The 18,460-nt window shown below is 56.7% G+C and overlaps 1 protein-coding gene across 1 annotated transcript in view; it reads right to left on the reverse strand.

The window, feature by feature from the left end:
- The window catches only part of EPHB2 (EPH receptor B2), a 124,708-nt gene extending 109,546 nt beyond the window's left edge, over window positions 1-15,162 (reverse strand). Inside the window, 1 exon segment of the mRNA XM_032709081.1 lies at window positions 14,998-15,162. Within this exon segment, the coding sequence (XP_032564972.1) occupies window positions 14,998-15,082 (85 nt within the window). The 5' untranslated portion in view covers window positions 15,083-15,162.
- Window positions 15,163-18,460: the final 3,298 nt, after the last annotated feature.

Raw genomic sequence — 18,460 nt, forward strand, 5'->3', positions numbered from 1 at the left:
CACACGTGAAGGGGAAGGTGAAGGCACACCCATGGCTAGGAAAGACCATCTGGTCCCCAGACCAAGCTTTAGAATTTTCAGAAAGTTTGGGGAGCTTTCTGAAAGCTCAGGAGCACTACTCAGCTACAGCAGAGACAAGACAGATCTATAGCATGCTGGGAGATGGGAGGAGAGTCCCAGGTCCTTGCCTGCCCCAAGGTTAGGGAAAACTCTCAGGCAAACAGCAAATCCCTATGGAAAAAGCCCTCAGCAGTGGGGAGGGAGCAGCTGCTGTTGTCAGTGCCTCCTGGGCTTGTCACGGCTGCCTCTCACCCAGCGCCTCCCCAGCCAGATCCTCTGACATCCAACACCACCTCTTGCCAAGCCAGCCCAGTTGGGTTCCCCCACTAATGCAAGCAGAAAACCCATCCTTTGGGGGCTCCTTTATATCACTGCCTCCCCCCAGAAAGGGCTTAGTCAAAGCAAATGCCAGATCCATTAAGTGCGAAGGACCTCACAGCCAACACAGGAATGCTGGGGCTTGATGGACTGTTTATAGAGTCTTTTATAGGAAGGATGGGTAACCTAATCCCAACTACAACATTTTTTATGCTGCTCTGTGAGGGTTCAGCTGTGATTAAACTGTTGGCACGGTCCCATGGCACATAAAACCATGGAGACTGGCAAGTCTCATCCCCACCAGAGCCCTGTGAACGCAGGCGGCAAAAGTATTCCAAGTATTAAAGGCTGGCGAGCCCCACTGTGGGACATCCCAGCTCCCACCTCCACCAGAGCCTGGGAGACCAAAATAAAACATCTCTAGTGAGTATTTACTCCTGCTGCAGCCCAGAGCAGGGCAAAGGATAACCACCCCACCAGGACTCTATCTGGAGATGCAACAAAGCCACGCTTTCAGCAATGGAATTCAACATCCTTCACCCCTAGAAGCAGCCCAGAATCAGCACAGAGCCCTCCACCATCCCCTTAAAAGACCAAATAAAACCCACAGCAACATTTTCCGCTCAGTTAAAACACTTGATTTTGAGCCAGCCTCGCTAAACTGAGATGATCCAAGTTGTGGATCACCCGCTGTCTCTAGCAGGCTGATGCTCCATGGCTGTAGCTCAGACCATGGTCCCCAGCATGGGCAAAGTCCTCCTGCAGAGAGGGTATCCAAATGCTCCAGCAGATGTTGACCCAGACAACCAGGCCCACCTGGGCCAAACCACTGCCAGGGTGCTCAAATTTGACTGTCTGAGAAGGAAATCAAGATTAGGAGGGGGGGAGATTGAAAGGGCGGGTACTCCCAGCTCAGGCTTGTCACAGGGTCACACCAACCCAGCGCTTGGTGCAGCCAAGCCAAGCTCCACTCCAGTCTCAGCTTAGCAGGAAATGGGAAGAAGGGCTGGGGCAGGGACATCAGACCAGCAGGGTCTCCCCCAGTGCTACTGGCGGGTGAACATGATGTTTGTTTCGTTTTATTGTTATAGAATTGGAACTGAAACAAGGTTTTCCTTTTTTTTAATTTACGTTTTTTGGCTCTGTTGATTCATCCATCAGCTTGTCTGCTCACCCTCATCATGCTTCCCTGGCACGGTGCATCATCTCCCTCCTGGCCACCACACACTCAGCCCAGGTGGGCTCCCACCATCCCCGTTAGCCCATGGCCATGCGAGGTGGTCCCTCAGAGCTCCAGCTCTGGAGCACACAGAGCACAAGAGCAGACCATTGACTTCAACCCCTTCTTCTGCATCGAATAAAAGCCACCAGCACCTCAGAAACCCTTGCTGAGCATCCCCACCACAGCAGCCAGGAGAGGAACATGTCCCCCCAGGGCTTTTTCTGTGGGATGGGAGTTTGCCAGCAGTTTTATTTTAGCCCTGTGTGAGTGTAGGGTACATTCCTGCCACTGAAGGGAAGGAGAGCCCGAGGTGGTTTTGGGTGCCATCACCCAAGCCCATGCCCCTAATGGGGTTTCTCCCTCCAGCACAGGCAGCACACTGACACACGATGCACGAGCACCTTGATGGTGACACACAGGGGTGGGCACATCACCATGGCATGATGAGCTGTCAGAACCCCTGGGAGACCCAGAGAGGGGCTAAGCCCTTCTCCACCCCTCTGGCCACCAAGTAATTCAGGGCTGGTGGACACCACACCCAGGGCTGACCTCATAAATCCCATTTTTTTTTCCTTTCCCCTCCGTAGCCCACACACCAAGGACCTCCCAAACACACAGTAAAATGCCGGGTCAGCCTTCCAAGGGCTCAGCACCCACAAGCAGAAGCCCAGGTCATATTTAGGACACTCAAATTACAGGGCAAGGTTTCTTCTTGAGGGTGACCTGCTTGGCTTCCCCCAGCACGAAGCCACATGGGTAGCCCCTGCCATCCCACCCAGAATGCCATGGGGACATGTGGGCTCCACTGGTCCCTCCTGTTGGTCACAAACGTGCTACTCCCAAACCTACTGCAGGCCCTGGCAGTGCCCCTACACATCCCCTGCTTTCCAGTCCAAAATTCAACCCCTCTCCCTGCAGCCCCACCTTTCCTTGCCCAGGGACTAACAGAAACTGGAAGCATCAAAGCAACACCGTGGGACACAACAGGGAGAGGTTGAACTTCACCCCCAGCCCCACAGATAAGGAAGGATGGGCTCCTGCAACGGCCAGGAATGAAAGGGAAGCCGCAACGGTCGAGTTGGCTTGCTCAGTTTTTGGCATGAGCTCCTTTTCCCGCCTTGAGCACACCCATGAACTCCGTCCCACCGGGATGGAGACAGCTCAGCGGCCCAGAGGGAACATCCTGGATGCACCCTCTGGCAAAGCCTCACCTGCACATGTCTGCATCTCCTGCCTGTCCCACAGTTCATAAACCAGTGGAGCCCAGGAGACCCCCCAGCAACCTTCTGAGTGGAGCAAGGTTTAGCCAAACCTGGGAAGAGAGACCAGCAGATACACAGGAGCAGCTGCCAGTAAATTCAGCATTTCCAGAGGATGTTTGTATCAAAAGCTGCTGCTCTGTAGCCAGAACAGGTGTCAGTAACAGCAAAATTTTATGGTAGCTATTCAGGGTGATGGCATAAGAGTTTGACAGCAGACCAAAAAAAAACCCAAAAGCAATGTGAGCAGCTCCTCTACTCTCCAGTGCACCTACAGCCATGGAAAAAAGAGAGGTGAAGAGCCAAAAGAAGGAGAACAACACCAGGTGTGCCAGCACTGGCTCCGAGCAGCAGCAGTGCAGCCACACGATGTAGGCAGCTCCCCTGCACTGGTGATGCTCCGAGCAGTCCCATGGCAGCGACATCACTGTCTGTCACCCAGCTGCCACGGGTGGACTCAAAGCTGCACCCACCTACCCCAGGATGGCTCCATCACTCCTGAACTGGCCTTGTCCCCCCTGCAGACTCACAACCTGCCTCCTGCCCCGAGCTTTACATTGAACATGACACAGAGCAGATCCTGTTCAACATCTCCCACCAGCCAGAAACTGACCCCTAATTAGCCAACATCCTAATTAGCACCTTCCCTGCACCAACCCTGCTCCCGACTGCTCTGCAGCTGTCGAGGACTCTCTGAGGTCCTCCAAAGGTGACAGGGGATGGGGACAAGCCCTGGGGCGCTGGGCACTCTGTCCCCTCCAGAGCAGCTGGCACAGCAGCTCCCCAGCCCATGCCAGTCCCACTGCTCTGCCATGAGTCTGATGTCAAGGCATTTCCACACAGCATCACACAAACTCCCCTCCTGAGCCTCCAGAGCGGGGCTGACATGCAGGCAGGATGGGAGAAGCCCAGGAGGGTCCTTGTTACACAGGGAGTATCCATCTCTCTGCAAAAGGAGTGGGGCTTTGTCCCAGTGTCATAGAATTACAGGATGGTTTGGATTGGAACGGACCATAAAGACCATCTCCATGGGCAGGGACACCTTCCACTAACCCAGGTTGCTCCAAGCCCCATCCAGCCTGGCCTTGGACACTTACAGGGAGTTCTTGCACGGACAGGGTGGCTCCAGGAATGCATTTGCCCATCTTGACTGGAAACTGCCCCTGGTGGGGCTGCCCTGCTCTGCCTGCCTTGATCCACTGCCTCAGCACTGTGCCCCATGCCAGGCAGCACAGCCAGTTCGGGGAGATGGCACCTCCATCCCACCACCAGGCAACCAACACCGGGTGATCAATACCCTGCCACAAGCCATTCGCCACATCCAGGCACCTGCTGCTCTCTGCTCCCTCGGGAATGAAAATACAACATCCCCACCTTGCTTTCCCTGCCAGAGAGATGCCCAGGGAGCCACGTGCCTGCTCCCATCTACCACACAGGTGCCACAACGTGGCTGGGGACACGGAACCAGCGCTCAGTGACCTGCGAGGGCACTCTGCAAACAGCCTTGAAGCTGTCGGGATCCTGCAGGAGAGATCCCGGAGAAGGGATCCGCGGAAAATGCTTTCCCAAAGCTGGCACGCTGCAGTTAAGTCCCTGCAGCCTGGCCAGCCCCCATCCCTGCAGGCAGCCCGGACACCTTGTTCCATTCCATCCACGCTGCCCCTCGGGTCACGCATTTCTCCCGCTCGCTTTGTCCCCTGATACCAGACGGGCTTAAAAGTAAAACAAGGCCGAGATTTATGAAGTGAGGCTCCCGGTAAAGGTTTCCGAGTCGCAGTTGTGGGGCCTGGAAACAGGATTACAAGCAAAGCAAATCATGAAACGCGACCGTAACCTCGGCACGGCGAGACGTGACCCCTCACGTGCTCCAGCCCAGCTCCCCCTCCAAGTCTGTGGTGTGCACCAGCTGGGGCTGCCTGACTACCACGACCCTCCCTGTGATGGCCCAGGGCTTCCTCAGCTCCCCTCTGCTGCTCCCCGCTCATCTGGGTGGCCCAACCCTGATCCTCAGCAGACTTTCTGCTGTACCTCGCCTCACACCAGCTGCACAGGTGTTTGTCAGCCCAGAGCACTCCTAGATCTCGTTCAACACCACAAACAGCTTCTTTGGACACACCCTCAGAATTCCATGGTGACCTTATTGTGCCTTCCACTGCCTAAAGGGGCTCCAAGAGAGCTCGAGAGGGACCTTTTACAAGGGCACTTTTCACAAGTGACAGGACAAGGGGGAATGGCTTCCCACTGACAGAGGGCAGGGTAGGATGGAATACTGGGCAGAAATTCTTGGCTGTGGCACAGGCCCTGGCACAGGTTGCCCAGGGAAGCTGTGGCTGCTCCACCCAAGTGTTCAAGGCCAGGTTAGATGGGACTTGGAGCAACTTGGGCTAGTGGAAGGTGTCCCTGCCCATGGCAGGGGGATGGAACTGGATGAGCTTTAAGGTCCCTTCCAATCCCAATCATTCCATAATTCTATGATTCTAGGATCAAACCCTGCTGGCTGAATCTTCAGTCCCAGCCAAAAGTCTGGACATACACTGGACATACAAAAAGCAAAGCTGGCAAGAAAGATGCATCTCATGAGGAAGGATTGAAGTCAAACTCACGGAGGCATCACCCTGTCCATACCTGGGGAGCCAGAAGCAGGGAAGGATGATGCCAGCTACACCCAGGAGCACCAGCCATGGCCACCAGCATGTGCCTGGAAGGAGCGGAGAGCAGTGGGTGCAGGCAGATCTAGGTCGTGGTAGGACACACACACGTCAGCCTTGAAACCAACCACACACCTGGAGGCACCTGAACAGCCCATTCCTGCCTGGTTTGTCCTTGGACACATCGTGTCCAACCCTCCAGTCTCAGTGAGCAACCCAAACCAAAGTGCTTGGGTTCAGTGGCCACTCTGCAGGAACTAGTGGCCTCCCGGGAGGCTCAAAGAGCAGGACCTCCTCTGGAGGCCCAAAAGCAACTGAGGACTCCCTGTCCCCTGCTCCAAGGCAGAGTCCTCCGATTATCCTCTCTTGCCCCAAGACACTCTAGGACAGGCAGAACCTGCATTGTCACACCATAGTGAAGCACCAGATGCTTCTCATCTACAGCCTGTGCATGAGGACTGTGGAGGATGGAGACCCCTTCTCTCTCCTGCCTCCCTCTGCTGAAGTTGTCCAGGCTCAGAGAGGGTTTTGACATGAGGTCCAGAGAGTCCATCCCCTGTTTGACCCTGCTCACCCTCCCTGGTTCCCCTCTCCTCTGCCTCCCAGCAAAGCAGTGCTGCAGCAGCCCCCCTACATGGGTCCCTGCAAGCCATGACAAGGACACTCAACCAGAGCTCACCAGGCTCCAGCAGAGCCTCACACACTTTGGGACACATTTTGGGAGCTGGGGTGACACTTCCCTCGGTGAGGACTCAGCCCTCTGCCAGACAGACAGACTCCCAGCTGGGCACAGGCTGCCCCACATGTGATAACTCTCACTGGGGATGTCCTCCAGCCTGCTGCAGACTGGGTGTCCCTGTGTCCCCCAACACCTGAGTGGGAGCAGAGGGGATCCCAGACCTCTGCAGTCATCCCCACTGCCTCCCCCTCCCCTCCCAGGCCGGGGGCTCGGCAGCCAGAGCCCATTGTTCCCTTTGTCTGGCCCTTGGAGCAGGAGCTCGAGGCGTCACCTGCACCGCTGGGACGTTCACACGCTTGGCCGCCCTCGCCACCCTTGACCTGCTCAGCCAAGCACCTCCCCTGACCCAGCCTTTGCCCCCCCAAGGTGAACCCTGGGCTGAGGGCAGCTCCTCTCCTCCCCGCAGCTCCGGCCAGATGCTCTTGGTCTCCAAAACTCCAAGCAAGGTGAAGATGAGTGCCCGCAAGCGTTTTCCAGGGGATGTCACCCTTGCCTGGCCGTCCTGCCAAAATCAAGAGCCTAAAGGTGTTCCCAGACCCAGAGAGTTCACCATCATGGTTCACCAAGGCCATGAGCACCCAGAGCAATGTGGACCTCCCCAGCACTTTGCCTCAAAACCTGCAGATGGTCTTGAAAGCCAAACTGGGAGCTGGGGGGCAACAGGACCCCATTGAGCCTGGAGAAGGCACCTTTCCCTTGGGACTGACCTCAAACACCACACCTGCCAAGGGAGGGTGAACCAAAGGAATTCCTGGTTTCCATCCCACCTCCAGCAGTGCACCAGGATGCTCAGGGAGGAGGTGTAACAAGCACCCCAGCACCAAGGGCTTCCTGATGCCCCCCAGGACCCAAGGATGGGCAGGGGTGGGGCTTCACCCTCCATTGCTCCTGAGTGAGGGGAAAAATATAAAATAAAGCATCATCACCCCTTTGTCACCGTCTTCTTCACACCTCCCATGGTCCAGTGCACCTCTGTGCCCCCCCCCGAGCCCGAGCTGCATCTTTCCTGGAGCATCCCTCCCCTGTACCCCTCCTGTACAAGCATCTTCACCCCCATTCCCAGTCTTTCCCGGCTCCGAGTCGATGCTTTCAAAGAGCCATCCACAATGACTTTAAGATCTCTTTCTTAAAATGCTAATAAGTAATTTAAAGACTGCCACTGTGCATGCATGGGTTTAGGGTAATTTTTTCCATGTGAATCCCTTTTCATTCATCCCTGACTACATTTAATCTACCACTTTATAGCCTGGCTATCCAGTGTCATGAGAGCCTTTTGCAATATTTTCAAGACAACTGTTGTTTTTATCATCCTGAATAATTCTGTATAATCTGCAAACACTCTGGCCTTCCCATTCCCACCCCTCTCTCATTTATGAATACATCACCCAGTGCAAGTCTCATGCCGACCCCATCCAGTGGGAAAACTGACTCTTTGTTTCCCATTCTTTAAGCAGATTTTAATCCATAAGAGAGCCCTTCCTCTAAAATTACTGCTCTGGAGTCTCTCGGATCACCCAGGGAGATCATCTTAAAGGATGCTCGTCCCATTTACTCTGCCCCAAATATTCTCCTGCCATGGCTCCAGAGCAGTCTCCCAGCCCTGCCCTGGGAAGGAAAGCTCCTTGGCAGGAGGCCCCTTGGCCATGGCCTTTTGGGGGGGACACTGAAGTCAGTCCCCACCTTCCCCAGGGCTCCATCCTGCAGGTTTAACCTCCCAATACTCATTTGTCGTAGGGAAACTTGGGGGGATAAATAATTTCTTCTCTCAAGTTATTTTTCAAACTCCTCTCAGCCTGCCTTATATGGCTTCACATTCACCACACCACAGTTTCTGATTTTTTTTCTATTTTCTCCTTTTAGATGCCACTTCCACTTTCCAAAGAACATCTTTTTACCTCCGTTGACCTCCTCCAATTTGCCATTTAATCAAGTTTGCTTTCTTTTTTTTTAGAAAACTCATGTTAAATGGCTGTGTGAATTTATTCTGAGCTTTAATTTAATTTCCTACATCATGGGCAAGTACTTCCCTATTTCAGCTTCTCCCTTTGGCCAGCTCCTTCACTTTGCCTCACTTACAGACCATTACTGTGTGGTGGTTTTAAGTGCTGGTTGTTTTATGGATGTGATGGTCTGACTCTAAGAGACATAAGGTGGAAAGAACATCATTTATTGGATCAACTGATAAAGCTTCAGCAACTTTTGGAGCTCTCCAGACCCTTTTTGTGCCCACTGGGAGACTGAACCTGCTCCCACGCAGTCAACCCCACGTCCTGCACATTGTGTTCGGGTCTGATTCAGAGATCCTCCTCCTGTGGGCTCTCCAAAGAGCCACAACTGTTCCCAGCCACTAAAACTATCATTTCTGAATGATAGGGAGGCACAGACCAGCCACAATTATAGTTGTGTTTTCTGCCCTCGTGGCCCATTTCATCTTCTTTTATGGCTTGGCAAACAGTGCCACACATCCTGTCAGGGGGCATCACACCTGGTGCTGCTCCCTTCATCCTGAGCAAAGAAATTCAGGGATGGGCAAACAGCATGGTATGATTTTCACTTACTCCTTCACCTCATCCTGTTTTCCTGAGCGGGCTGGCACATCTTGAACAGCCACCCCTGTGCCTGCACCCCGGCACAACTTGCCATGCATCCAGCACGTTCCTGAAACACCTGACACTGATGTAAAGTCCGTATGGATATATCCCTGCACATCTCCCAGCCCCTCACACACTCCTTCCTGCTGCCACTTGGCCCCCAAGGGGCCTGCCCCCAGCATTCCCAGTGATTCCCCTGTGCTCCTGCAACCCTGGGCACCAGACACAGACACCTGCGTGCTCCTGCATCCCTGGGTACCTGGCAGTGATCCCCTGTGCTCCTGCATCCCCGGGTACCTGGCAGTGATCCCCTGTGCTCCTGCATCCCTGGGTACCTGGCAGTGATCCCCTGTGCTCCTGCATCCCTGGGTACCTGGCAGTGATCCCCTGTGCTCCTGCATCCCTGGGTACCTGGCAGGGATACCCCTGTGCTCCTGCATCCCCGGGTACCTGGCAGTGATCCCCTGTGCTCCTGCATCCCCGGGTACCTGGCAGTGATCCCCTGTGCTCCTGCATCCCCGGGTACCTGGCAGTGATCCCCTGTGCTCCTGCATCCCCAGGTACCTGGCAGTGATCCCCTGTGCTCCTGCATTCCTGGGTACCTGGCAGTGATCCCCTGTGCTCCTGCATCCCCGGGTACCTGGCAGTGATCCCCTGTGCTCCTGCATCCCCAGGTACCTGGCAGTGATCCCCTGTGCTCCTGCATCCCTGGGTACCTGGCAGTGATCCCCTGTGCTCCTGCATTCCTGGGTACCTGGCAGTGATCCCCTGTGCTCCTGCATCCCTGGCTACCAGGCACAGATACACACATGCTCCTGCATCCCCCGGTACCTGGCAGTGATCCCCTGAGCTCCTGCATCCCTGGCTACCAGGCATGGATACACACATGCTCCTGCATCCCCAGGTACCCGCAGTGATCCCCTGTGCTCCTGCATCCTTGTCTACCAGGCAGGGATACCTCATGCTCCTGCATCCCTGGGTACCGGGCAGGGTACAGTGATCCCCTGTGCTCCTGCATCCCTGGGTACCAGGCAGGGATACCCCTGTGCTCCTGGGTACCAGGCAGGGATACCCCTGTGCTCCTGGGTACCAGGCAGGGCAGAGCCCTCTCCCAACCCCCCCGCCGTGGTGCCTCTCCCTCCCTCCCTCCCTCTCGTGCCGCCCGTCAGCTCCTTATCGCGGGAGGCCCCGTGTTACCCCTTATCTAAGGGCTGAACTTTTGCCTCCAAGGATCTCCCCGCTCCCCCCATCCCAACGAGATCCAACACTTCGCCCCGGCCGCTCTGCAAACCAGCTCCAGGTTTGGGAGGGATTGCAAACCAGAGCGGGAGCCGACAGGGATCTTCCTCGGTAAAAATGGGCTTTTGGTGGGATGGGAACTGCATTCCCAGACAGACTCACGCCCAGCACCCATCTCAGCAGGGCCAGTGTGCCGGGAGGGGCCCGTGCAGGAGCGGGGGGGGCGAGTCAGACTCTCCTTTATCCCTCCCTTCAAAGCTCTCAGGCCTTGGGAGCTGTTGCAGCATCCACTATTTACCCAGCTCCTCGGGAGGGTTTTGTGGGTGCCCACTCCTCTCTCCAGCCAGCTCAGGTATGTGTACACAAACGGCCACGACTAGTGCAGGCAGGCCCTCAGCCTGTCTCCAAGGGAATTGCTGCTCCCATCCTGGGGGACAGCCCCAACCCCTTGGAAGCATCTTCGAGGCACAGACACACCCCCTTCACAGCCCCACATCCCCCTGTATGGTGCCCCGAGGAGCTGGGGGACAGTGGTGGCCATGCCAACCCCAAGCCCTCGTCTCCTACCACCCTGTCCCCTCCAGCATCTGCTCCCTACGCTTTTGTCACCCAGAGAAGCTGGAAATTCAGCAGGGGTTGAGTGAATTGCTGCTCCCGCCTGGAAAAGCCACGGAGCAGACTGGCAATGGCTGCAACACGGACATTTAAATGAGGTACCGGTTTATTTGTTCTCCAAAAGGAGTTTTCCCTGTAATGCAAAGGGCAGGTGGGTGCAAGGAATGTGCCTCGTCAAAAATTAACCCGGGAAATGGAGGGGAGGGGAGGCAGCAGCAGGGAGGCACAGGGCTGACCTGAAACCACAGGCTCTGCTCTGCTCCTCAGTCCCATTAGTTCAAAAAAAATTTGTTCCCAGCCTGGTCTCAGGACAGCGTCTGCAGATCTGAAGTTAAATCACACAGGAGGAATCAGCTTCTTGACAGATCCTGGGTTTTTCCCCAGACCTGCTGCTCTGCCATGTCCCTCTGGAGTGTGCTGGGCTTGCCAGGATGCTCCTGCAGCTCCTGTGGTCCTGGCACACCTGGAATATGCCACCTCCCTGGAGCACCTAGGTCAATGCCCTGGTGTGACTGTAACTCTGAAGGGGATGGCTCAACTCTTCCCCCACAGAGACCACAAAGCCACATACGAGGAGATACAAACCAACCCTGTGTCCACTGGCATCCCCCTGCACCCCCAGGGCCTGAAGGAGGCTGTGGGGTGCTCAGCAGCAGGTCATGATCATGGGTACAGAAGAGGAGACCATGTCTGAACACTAAAATATGTCATAGTAGACATGAAATTAAATATACCGTATATTACAGAACCACAGAATGTCTCACGTTGGGAAGGACCCACAAAGCTCACCCAGTCCAACTCCTGGCCCTGCAGAGGACACCTCAACAATCCCACCACGTGCCTGAGAGCGTAAGACATATTATGTACATTATAATTAACTATAAACTGAAAAGTCCTGTCTCCAGCTTGCTCAGAGGACGAGCAGGGACGTCCATGTCCAGCACCTCAGCCACAGCATGCCCCGGGAATACCCACCCGGGGAGTGGATAACAGCCCTCCCACCCCAGCATTCCTCTCCAAGCCCAAAGCTGGGCTCATGATTAGGATTGCCAGGCACAGCTGATTTTCCATATCGAGTCCCCTCTCCTGTGATGCTGCTTCCCAGCAAAACTCGTGGTGGGCAATGGAGAACCGTCGAGTTGGAGCCCGGCGCTGCCTCTGTGTTGTCGGCCCCAGGCTGCCCAGAGCCTCTCTGACAGCAGGGCAATCTCGTGTCTCCTCTCGCATTTTTGGCACAAGGCTGGCTCTCCTCCAGCCCTCGGGAAAGTTGCCAGCACCGCAAGGTTTATGAAAAGTTAACTCCAACAGGGCAAAGAGTGCCGGCGGTTTGGTTTTCCCCCCCCTCTCCGCACGTGAGTTGGACGGGCTGTTGATTTTAAAATGCCTCGGTGTCCTTCCCAGCTCCCCCCAAAACACCTCGGCAGAGTCAGAGCTGCGATCCGTGCGCAGCACACGCGGCAGGAATACAAAGCGGGGCCGTTAGCGATAGCAGCACTACCAACCGGTGTGGGATCCAGACCCTTCCAGGACTCCTTTGTTCTTGACTTTCTGGTTTGGGGTTGGTTTTTTTTTTCTTTTTTTCTTTTTTTTTTTAAAAAAAAAAAACACACAAAAAAACTTTCCTTTGAGAAGCCTGAACTTTCTCAGCTGCAGACACATTACCTTCCAACTGCCTTCACAACTATAGGCAATTCCTAACCTCTGCTTTATGTACGTTGTCATCCACCTCCCTGTTTTCCATATTGATTTATGTTTTACGTTCTTTTCACATTTCCTTTTAACAGAGCCGGTTTTAACCAAACAGCCTTCCCTCCCGAGCCCAAGCCACGCATTCTGCTGGCCAGTGAGTAATCAACTTCCAATTTCCATGCACACTCCTGTTTATATTTCCTTCCCTATCGGCTTTGTTTCTAATTAAGGTTTGTTAAATGCAAGTGAATATATAGCGTACAGAGAAATATAAAGCATGTAGATAAATAAACACCCCACACACAGCCACACTGACTAAGGCTATGCTTTCAACCACGGATCCCAAAGCACTTTGTCATGTTCATTAACAAAACCTCGCAGCTCCCTTGGGAAAGACGCTTGGATTATTTTACGCCTTGTAATTAGGAAAACTGAGGCACAGAGGAGACAAGTAAAATTACCAGCAGTACAGAAACGTTCTGTGGCAGAGCTGAAAACAGGACTCAAGAGGCAGGATCCTCCAGCATTGTGGTTTTTCCCTCAACAAGCCTTTTTGCCCCCATTTTGGCCCTGGGAATTTGCTGGAGCTGGTGATGGCAGCGTGGAAGGCATCGCCACCGCGGAGGTGCCTGCGGCCGGGGGGATGTGGTGGGGTCCAGCCAACACCTCCATGGGCAGCAGCTGCTGTTGGGTCAGTCTGCCCACACACCACAGGGATCCAGAGCATCCAGAGGTGCAGGGGGACACCACATCCAAGCGCCGTGGGAAGAGGCGGCTCCCAAAAGGAAGGAGCAGAGGCACACCTGGGACCTGCATCCCACACGCCTTCACCTTGCTGGCTCTCCATCTGCCTTTTCCAGGAAGGCTGGGCGTGGGAGCTGGCTGCCCACACCAACACTGCGAGTGACCAGCATAACCCCACAGCACACACAGGGCGAGAGGCAACAGCGGGGGCATGAGGGGACCCCCCGAACCCAAATCCACACAGTTGGCTCCAGCTGGGAATGGCTGCTGGAAGCACAGTGCAGGGTGCCCATTGACCACCTCCACGGGCACGTCTCCATCCACGTAGGAGCACACCTTACGGAGACCATCTCCGGTGGGCAAAACACCCCACCGGCAACGGCCACCCCCTTGCTCCCAGATATTTTCCCCATCCCTTGGGATGTGCCCTGGCACTCGTGCATCCAGTGCCCGCTGCTCCTGCCATGACAGTGGAACAGTCATTCACGTCTCAAGCACGCGCGGAGGAGCCCCCAGGAGCCGGTCACTGACCCCCAGCACTGCCCAACAACCTCTCCTGCAGTGCAGGACGGGCAGGGTGGGGTGGCCGTGTCACCCCGTCCCCGCACAAGGCACCTGGCTCTGTCCCCGCTGCAGTTGGCAGTGTTGGCTGGGCACGGCCAAGCCCCGCTGGCCAAGCCCAGACCCCGCTGGAAGTGTCAAGGCCACTAGCTGATCGGGCCAGACATCCTGCATGGACACATACGCTCCCAAAAACACACTCATCACCCCAAACCTTCCCCCCCCCATAATTAAAACCATGCTGGGCTCATTTGAATACCAGAGCTGGCGAGCGCTCTCCGCTGCAACGTAAATAGTCCTATTTATGCCAAGCTCCCATATTGTAAATATCACGATGTATAGCTGGCCAACCCATGAGTCATCTCCCAAAACTCCAACTTAATAAATGGTGCCTCATCCACGTTCCAGACAAACACTGTCCATGCGGCTCCCACCGCCCGGCGCGCCCAGGGAGGCCAGCAGTGGCCACCCAGCCTGCCCACGGAGCCCAACAGAGGAAGAGGGACAGTGGAGCCACCCAACCCCTCAGACACGACCCTTCCACAACGAACCCATGGACCGCGCTGCTCCGGGATGAGCCCGTTTTTGGCCTGACACCTTGCCCTCGCCCCTGCCCAGCCCAGGTCTCCGCCGCTTCCCAGGGTGTCCACGCAGCGGGCGGGCAGGAGGAAGGAAGGAATAGCTGGGATGGTTTCGGAGATGGGAAAACGAGTCGTCCCCTTGCCCAGACCCCAGCGCGGGGCTCCCACCCAGCGCCGTCCCCACGCACCCAGCCCTGGAGCTCCCACCTGCCGCCTCGCTCTGCTTTGTCTGAGCACCGGGGACCTCGGCGGGGAGCTCGGCTCCTCCCGGGGACGCCGGGAACGCCACGGCGCCAACGGGGAGCCGGCCACCAGCTCCAGGATGCCGGCGAGGCCTGGTTGAGGGGCGCCCCAAAGACTCTCCCAAGAGCAGCGGTGGGGCGGCGAATCCCGGGCATCCCTGGGGGACGCTCCGTGGTACCCAGGGATGCCCACCGCGGCGAAGGGATGGCGGGGAGAAGCGCGGCGGGCCGTCGGGAGGGTCCGGGGATGGCGGGGGGCACACGCGACACACCGGGGCTCCGCCGGCGACACCTCCAGCTGGGGCAGCACTTCCCCAAAACTTCGCCTCCCTTCCGAAGGGTGGGGGGGTGTGCGGCGGAGAGTGGGGAGGGGGGGGTGGGGGGGGCAAGTGCCACCTCCCCAAAAAACGGGGAAAACGCGGAAGGGGGCTCGCCGTACACACAGGGCCCCCCGCGCCCCTCGTCGCCCCCCCCCACACCCCCTCCTACCTTCCACGGCGGCGAGCAGGGGCAGGAGGGCGAGGGGGAGGCAGCAGAGCCATAGCGGCCCCATGGTGCGCGCCGGGCCGGGCATCAGAGGCGGCGCGGCCGGCGCTCCATGGAGGCGGCGGAGCGCAGAGCCCAGGAGCCCCTCGCTGGGGCCGGCGCGGGCACGGCCGCGGGCACGGAGCGCTCCGCCGGCCCCGCCGCCGCGGCCGGGCCGAGCCACCGCCGCCGCCGCGCGGGGGACGCCCCGCGCCGCCCGCCCCGCCCCGCCCCGGGGCCGCGCTGCCCGCGGGGGGACGCGGGGGCGGCGGGAGAGGGGGCGGCCGCGCCGGGCCGGGGGGCGGCGGGGACCGGCGGGCCCCGGGCGGGCGAGGGTGGGAGGCGGGCGGGCGGGAGGTTCCCCCCGACCCGCCCGATGGTTTCTCCCGGAGCTGTCGATCATCCAGAGAAAGCCGTGATTTCAGCCCAAATCCGCCTCGCTGCGCCGCCGGCACCGGGCAAAGGGGCGGAGGGGCAGCTGGAGGGGAGGGGGGGGTTGTCCCCCGGGGATGCCCCCGCCGCCCTTCGCACCGCCCGCGGTCGCCGCGGGCCACGAGCTGAGCATCCCTCCCGCGGGGCTGAGCCCACGCCGCTGCCCGGCGGGGCGGTGAGGAGATTCCCGGCCGGAGAAGGGGATGTATCCAGCAGGATAAAAAAGAAAAAAAGGAAACAAGAATCCGAGGAGTTGTTAAAGCCGTGGCTTGTTGCTGGCAGCCCTGAGCAGCCCTCCCCTCCCCACCCCAGCCCCCTGAGACCAGCCCAGGTGGAGATGGAGCAGGAATTCCCCCCCACTTCAAGCGTGGAGGAGTTGTGAGCTGGTCACAAGCCCCACTGACACCACTGGGGTCAAGCAGGACCTTCCTAGAAAGTGCAAGATGAGACCCAGCTCCACCTCTGCATCCCAGCACTCAACAGCCCCAACTCCCCTCGGTGCCTGGGAGCCACATCTGCCCTGGGGGCATCTCTGGAGCCAAACCCTCTTCAGGACATAGCAGGAGGGTTGGGATCAGATGGTCTTTAAGGTCCCTTCCAACCCAAACCATTCTGTGGATCTATGACGTACGTGACTGCTACCAGGACAGTTTGCCCCACAAGGTCCCTCTACCACCACCCTGACATCTCCTCCTCCCCCCGTCCAACCCTCCAGCATCCATGTTGTACCCAGCAGTGCCCTCTGCTCACCCCCCAGAGCTGTGTCCCAGTTTCTGCTGGCTGGGAAGTAGGGTCAGATGTGTCCTGCGAGAACCATTTCTGTCCTGGAGATTCTTCTCAGGGAGGTCACACCCTGAACACGGAGCTCTGCACAAGCTGTGCCAGGCTTGTAGGCAGGGCCTGAAGACCCACTGGACTTCCAGGATGGACTTCTGTCCTTCAACTCACCGAAGTGTCTAAGACATGGAAAAGACAGTACAGGCTTCACTGTGCTCTTCCTTGTCCCTTTGCTGCACCAGCAGCTTGAGCACCTTGTCTTCCATGCCTTGACCCATCATTTCTGGCTGCAGGAAATGATTCCACAGGAGTGTTTAGAGGAGGTCACAGCTCCCTGAGGGTGTTGGCCATACATGTGAGCCAAATGTGCTTCCTCAGCTCCGTGTGGACAACTGCAGGCTCTGATCTGCTTTGGGAGCTCCTGTCACTGCAGATGTTGCTGCTTATCCAGGTTGGCCCCGTGTTCAACACATCAACCTCTGGAGAGTCCTGTGGCCCAGCTCCATTGTGTGTGGAGAAGCTTTCATCAGCCTCTGTAGGGAACATTCTTGCATGGAAGAAGGAGGCTGAAGGCCAGGGACAGTCAGTGACCTTGCTGCTCCTGCCTCCAGAGGTTTTCCTCTCCAGGGCTAGAATCCCAAGGATCCTCAGCAGTTATTTACCCATTCCAGCACTGCCCCAGCCTCCCCCATTTCCCAAGCTCTTTCCTCACTCTCTGTTGCGCTGGAGCAGTCAGCAATGTCCATCAGATGTTTGAAAACACTCACCACTTCTAAACTCTTCCAACTCTTCTTCATCCCAGGGCTGTTGTTGTGTCCTGCAGTGCTCTGAATAGCCATATCCCTGAGGATCCACCAGTTCTCCAAATTATGAGCCCAAGAGCAGCATTCCTGTCCATTTGACACTCAGACCCTCTGGATTTTCTTGCAGCACTCTCCAGTGCTGCACTGCCAGACACAATGGGAATTTTGTTCCGAAGGAATGACCACTGGAGACCTCCTCTCTTCTCCTTTAGCATTCCCTTAGGCTGTTGCTGATGGAGATGGATCTTGGACTATGCAGACATTGTCTGGCTGCTGCACTGACTTTGAAGTTCTTATGTTGCTCCTTGGAATCTGTTTTCTGCCCTGAAGATGCTCTTCAGGGTCAGTCATGAACTGTGAGCACTGGTCCCGCCTCATGCCTTCTCTCTGCTCCCGGGAAGGGCATTCTATGACTGTTGCAACATTTTGGAATCCATGTGAAGGCCTGCCAAGGTTTCCAGTCACTGTCACAAACTTGCTGTTCCCCAGGCGATGCCACCAGTATCCACCTTCTGACCTGAAGCCACAAGCCCCTCCGGTCACCAAGCCACTAGCTCTGAGCAGACCAGCAAGTGCCACAAAGCCCCACGCTGTGACAAGCGACTCCAGACCTCCTCCAATGCCCTTCCCTGCACCTTTCACTCACTCTGCACCAGGTCACGGATTAGGGAGCACTGTGTGTCCTCAGCCAGCCACCACACTGGGAGCTGATGATGCTCTCCTTGCTGCCATCTGGTGACAAGTGGACGAGGGACTGTGTCACATGGATGTGGCCACCTTGGGAGTCAAGCTCCATAGGTTTTACTGGTACTTGCTGCCCACAACTAACCCTTGGGCAGCACTACAGCTGCAGGAGACTCAAACCCTGCTGCAGAGAGCATTAGGTAAAGCCTTGATGGGGTCACAAAGAGGGGACAGCCACCCCTCCAGCTGTACCTAAGTGTTAGTTTACATCAAAAGATGGTTCTCTGGTAGACAGAGCCAGCAGAGATGCCATCTCTGGGACATTAAAGTGGGTTTGATGGTGACGCATTTAATGCAGCATTTTCAGTTCCTGGTGCAGGAAGAACAGGTTCCATTTGCACATGAAGCCCTTGGCTCATCACACCTGGAGGAGGTGACTCCCTCTCACCCTCTGCAAGGTTAAAGTCCAACCTTTGACCCAACACCACGTTTCCTACTATACCATGGCACTCAGTGCCACATCCAATATCTTCTTAAACACCTCCAGGGACGGTGACTCCACCACCTCCCTGGGCAGCCCATTCCAGTTCCTGATCACTCCCTCTGTAAAGAATTTCTTTCTAATGTCCAACCTAAACCTCCCCTGGCACAGCTTAAGACTGTGCCCTCTTGTCCTGCTGCTGGTTGCCTTGGTCATCCTTGGTGATGCCAAGGAGCCTCAGCTACCAGAG

The sequence above is a fragment of the Chiroxiphia lanceolata genome, chromosome 22 (assembly GCF_009829145.1).
Source record: "Chiroxiphia lanceolata isolate bChiLan1 chromosome 22, bChiLan1.pri, whole genome shotgun sequence".
NCBI classification, from domain to species: Eukaryota; Metazoa; Chordata; class Aves; order Passeriformes; family Pipridae; genus Chiroxiphia; species Chiroxiphia lanceolata.